At 60.6% G+C, this 2,459-nt stretch overlaps 1 protein-coding gene across 1 annotated transcript in view; it reads left to right on the top strand.

Moving 5' to 3' along the window:
* Positions 1–2,459, top strand: part of SSPO (SCO-spondin) — a 53,626-nt gene that overhangs the window by 18,279 nt on the left and 32,888 nt on the right. Inside the window, 4 exon segments of the mRNA XM_010843882.1 lie at positions 660–764; positions 1,055–1,264; positions 1,372–1,481; positions 2,272–2,440. Coding sequence (XP_010842184.1) covers positions 660–764; positions 1,055–1,264; positions 1,372–1,481; positions 2,272–2,440 — 594 coding nt within the window.

Below are 2,459 nucleotides of genomic sequence, written 5' to 3'. Positions count from 1 at the left end.
GCCTGCCTCCTCTGACCTCCCCCACGAGGTCACCCTTGAGGGTACTTTTCTTTCTCTGGTTACGATGGGCTGGATCTGGTTCCTTTCTTGTTCCCTCTAAGAGCAACCATGACCAAGTTGGACTTTTCAAGATCGTCTTTACTTGGAAACTGAGTCATAAATAAAACAGAATACAAAGGCTCAAAAACGGATGCACTTTGGGGCCCAGATTTCATATCTTTAAAGTGCACCTACAGGCTGCTGAGGTTAGGAGAGTGCCCGCCTGCACAGTGGCACAGGCGGCTGACTGCACAAGTTACGTGGCGAGTGGGGACCAGACTTTAGCTTGAAAGACCTCTTTCATCCAGAGATGCCCTTTTCTGGTGCCCACAAAGGTCCCCTATTAGCGACAGCAGCCCTGATCAGGAACTGAACTGCAGCCGCTCGGTCCTGGCCCCTGAAGTGGCTTTGGGCAGGTGGCTTTAGTTTGTGTTCTCTAAATACATTCAGTGGAAGCGAAAACCCCTGACTCACTTGGGGATGGACCTTTCCCAGCTGTGGGAGGGGGGCGCTGTTGCCAAAGCTCTCAGGGAAGTCTTGGGAGATACAGTGCTCCAACATGTGGAGAGAGGTGAGGGCCGGGGCCTGGTGTGAGCCTGTCTCTCCTCCCCCGCCTCCAGGAGAGAACCAGACGGTCCACCCCATGGCCACTCCCGTGCCCGCTCCGACCCCCAGCCCTCAGATCGGAGCCCCTCTGATCACCTACCTTCTGCCTCCCCCCGGAGGTAAAGGCCACGGGCTGTTGGGCCGAAGGGGGATGTTGCTGAGGGGTTGTCCAGCCTGGGAGGGGAGACCGGATCACTGGACTATACCTCTTGCCTCCCATGGGGAGGACGGTTATCCTAAGGATCTAGAACCTCAGCCCAACCTGTTTCCTCCCTACCCCTGCCCTCCCTGGACCAGCCTCCGGTGACCCTACAAGGTCAACCAGGTGGGCTCTCAACCCTCCACAGCACCCCTTGTGCCTTCCTAACTATGGCCCCGGCAGGCTCCAGCCCCTCTCTTGTGCACCCAGATCCCTGCTATTCACCCCTGGGCCTGGCCCGACTCCCCGAAGGGAGCCTGCCTGCTTCGTCCCAGCAGCTGGAGCACCCCGCCTGGGCTGCCATCCTGAGGCCTGCCCCGGGGGCGCCAGGCTGGAGCCCCGTGGAGCACGCTGATACTCAGGGGCACACCCCGCCTCCCTACCTGCAGCTCGACCTGCTCCAGCCCAGGAACCTCACTGGTCAGTGGGGAGACAGCAGAGGCCGGGGCTGGAGAAGGAAGGGGTGGAGGATGGCAGGCTGGGGGTGGCACTCCCTGCTTTAGCTCTGCTCCCTGCCCCTCCCCCAGGCATCATAGTGCAGGGGGCTGGGTCCTCAGACTGGCTCCAGGTCAGCAGTGATGGTCTACACTGGCACAGCTATCGTGACATCCGGCCTGGCACTCAGCCTGCACCCCAGGTACCACCCACTCGGGCCCCCTGGACCAGTGGCCCACCATGCCCTTTTGTGTGGGGCCCACAGTCTATGTTCCCAAGGGGTTTCTTGTTTCTGGAGGGACATTTCCTACTTTAGAGGCTTGTTCAGCACCTGTTAGTAGCAGGGACAGTGTTCTGTGGGGCAGAAGAGCCACAGTCGAAAGGGCATCAGACACGATCGAAGTGGCTCAGATGGGGGGTGGCTGTGAGAAGCCCTACTGTGGAGGGAGGGAGTTTGGGGTGATAGCGAGTTCAGTGAGGGCCTTGGGGTGTGCAGAGAGTAGCTGGGCACAGCTCTGCCCTCCTGGGGCTAGCATCCTCCCCAGGGAGACTCAGATGGTAAAGAATCTGCCTGTAATGCCGGATACCCGGGTTCAATCCCTGGGTGGGGAAGATGCCCTGGAGAAGGAAATGGCCACCCACCCGCTCCAGTATTCTTGCCTGGAGAATCCCATGGACAGAGGAGCCTGGTAGGCTACAGTCCATGGGGTCACAAAGAGTCAGACATGACTGGGCGACTTCACTTTCACTTTCTTTGCCACGTGTGGGCACTGGCCTGGCCCTGGGGACACCGCAGTGGGCACCCTGCCCTCAGGAAACTAGGACTGGAGCCCCTCAGCCTTGAGGGGCCCGGATGACTCATGCTGGGAGACCATGATCGCTGGGATGGCCCGGTCCATGCCATGCCATGGAGGTTGGGGGGATGGGCAGAGGGGGGCGCGCAATGGGCAGGGTCATGGTGGCAGCCTGAGCAGACACCCCTATGCTCGTAGCTTTTCCCCAAGAACTGGAATGGCCCCTCCACAGTGTGGATGTTTGCCCGGATGGTGCAGGTGCGGCACGTCCGGGTGTGGCCTTCTGATGGGCACCACCAGGCTGCCCCCCGCAGTGATGCCAACCTGGGTGGCCCCCTGCGGGTGGAGCTGCTGGGCTGTGAGCCAGGTACAGGCTGGGCTGGGGG

This window comes from Bison bison, unplaced genomic scaffold (genome assembly GCF_000754665.1).
Source record: "Bison bison bison isolate TAMUID 2011002044 unplaced genomic scaffold, Bison_UMD1.0 scf7180017864191, whole genome shotgun sequence".
Classification (NCBI taxonomy): Eukaryota; Metazoa; Chordata; class Mammalia; order Artiodactyla; family Bovidae; genus Bison; species Bison bison.
The sequence above is the reverse complement of the archived record's forward strand: the minus strand, read 5'-3'. Positions and strand labels throughout refer to the sequence as shown.